The sequence below is a fragment of the Euprymna scolopes genome, chromosome 1 (assembly GCF_053919585.1).
Source record: "Euprymna scolopes isolate OS-2025 chromosome 1, ASM5391958v1, whole genome shotgun sequence".
Taxonomy (NCBI): domain Eukaryota; kingdom Metazoa; phylum Mollusca; class Cephalopoda; order Sepiida; family Sepiolidae; genus Euprymna; species Euprymna scolopes.
In genome coordinates, this window is record NC_136482.1 from 69,018,280 (window position 1) to 69,020,379 (window position 2,100).

Sequence of the window (2,100 nt, forward strand, 5' to 3'; positions counted from 1 at the left end):
CCGGGAGCGCGTGCGAAAGAAGCCTTTTGAAGACATACACGAAATGATCACACACATTTTGCCTTATATATATATATATAGATTCCAGAAAATAAAAAAAAAACACGGATCTCACAAAAAAAAACAACATTTTATCATATCTTTTTGTCCATTTCAACAAAAAAAAAATTGTATTTTTCTCATGGATTTATATGGCTCTCTAATGAGATGTTTGGTAAATCTATAACATTCAATAAAACACGTGTAAGACTTACCATACCAACAATAAAATATTATGAATGTTATATAAATATTTTTGTTGATTTGGAATGTTTATTACCGATATATATATATATATATATATATATATATATATATATATATATATATATATATATATATATACCAATGTTAACATTATTAATGTAAACTGCTGTAAAAGTGATCTGATAAACATATGCAAGATAGTAGTGTTTACTTTCCCTCAATCAGTGAAAAGTGAAAAGATTAACCCCAAGTTTTTCCGCGATTAAACGCTTCTTAAGTTCACTTTCAGATTAACCTGATTTATGACTCTTCTGTATTTCTGAAACTTTTACTGTTTCCATCACATCCGTAAGTATGATACAGGCCAAAGAAGCAAATATCAATTACTGTAAAATATCAAGGTTTCAAACTTTTATTGAATGCTGGTCGTCCCATGAAAAAGCAGAAACAAACTTTAAAGATGTATCAATTATTGTTGTGAGGTGTCTATTTACTTCCTTCACGTTTGTAATATATATATATATATATATATATATATATATATATATATATATATATATATATATATATATATATATATTGCGTGACTCCGTTTAATAAATACGGTAAATGTATATGAACACACGATAGATCATGGGCTGTGTTATAACCAATGGTTTTTGATTTTATGACGGAACTATGAAATCACCTATAGTGTATGATGAAATTGTAAGGTCGGTGAGTATTTTTCGATTTGAGCTCATAAGCCCAGAGGAATGCGTAGTTATAAGTTCATCATTATTTTTGTTGTATGCGGTTATTTTGGTCTTAGAAAGACACAATAAAGGAATATTGAAATGACCATGTAATGGTCTACTTATACTTCCATCTTGAAGTTAGACGAAGCCGAAATACAGGCTGTGTTATGTCAATACTTCCAAGTTATTAGCGTTTTTTTTTTACTTAGTTTGAAACAGGCTGATATACAGATGCTGTATAAGCGCACACACATCCTGTTCTGATTTCTTTGATTATTCTTTCATAAACGTACGTTCCATTTTTACATACTGTGCGCTTTAGAAGCAACGTTGGAGTAAAAACAGACTGGCAGCTGTAAGCTCCGTTCCTGCCGATACAGTTGGAACAACGGCATTTCGTACTCATCCATTCCGACGGGAACAGGTCATCTCTTTTATTCTTTATTTCTATCCAGGGACAGGTAGATCGATCTTTTATGTGACCTTTCGTCTGCGGTTCCTTTGGACAATCCTCAGGCGTCTTATTATCATCGTCAGGCGATAGTGACGAATCGGTATTGATATCCAGAAATGCAAGCCCTTTCATCGTTTTGGAAAGCATTTTGTAATGATCGTGCAGATCATTGGGGATCTGACAAATGGAATCCAATGGAGCCGCATATATGTACGATGGCACCACGAGCATGGACATCAGGATTACAGACTGAAAAAAGTAAAAAAAAAAACAGAAATGATTATATTTTTCATTTTTAGTCGTGTGCAAGCGACTCTATAAGTCACTCCGTCGGTCCGTCGGTCGGTCGGTCTGTCGGTTGGTCTGTCGGTCTGTCCGTATCACTTTTGTGCTTGGCCTTTTTGGTTAAGATCAAAGGTCTGTTGTTAATAGATGCTGTTCTTAGCTTTTTAAGCTTTTCTTGGCCTTTTGGCCAAGATCAAAGTGTAGCATCTGTCCGGCAGATACTGCAAGCTATGACTTTTTGCCAACTTTTAGGGGAGCTGGTTTTTACCTCACATTAAAAACGGCCTTGTGCCTAATTTGCTCAGTGGGGGAGCAAATAAACACCATCTGTTCCGGCAGATACTGCAAGCTATGACTAGCTATGACTAGCAAAGACCA

At 34.5% G+C, this 2,100-nt stretch overlaps 1 protein-coding gene across 1 annotated transcript in view; it reads right to left on the reverse strand.

Moving 5' to 3' along the window:
* Window positions 1-1,043: 1,043 nt before the first annotated feature.
* LOC145283481 (interleukin 17-like protein) overlaps window positions 1,044-2,100 on the reverse strand; it is an 11,633-nt gene continuing 10,576 nt past the window's right edge. The window contains exon 2 of the mRNA XM_080132301.1: window positions 1,044-1,686. Within this exon, the coding sequence (XP_079988427.1) occupies window positions 1,189-1,686 (498 nt within the window). The 3' untranslated portion in view covers window positions 1,044-1,188. The remainder of the gene's footprint in view (window positions 1,687-2,100) is intronic.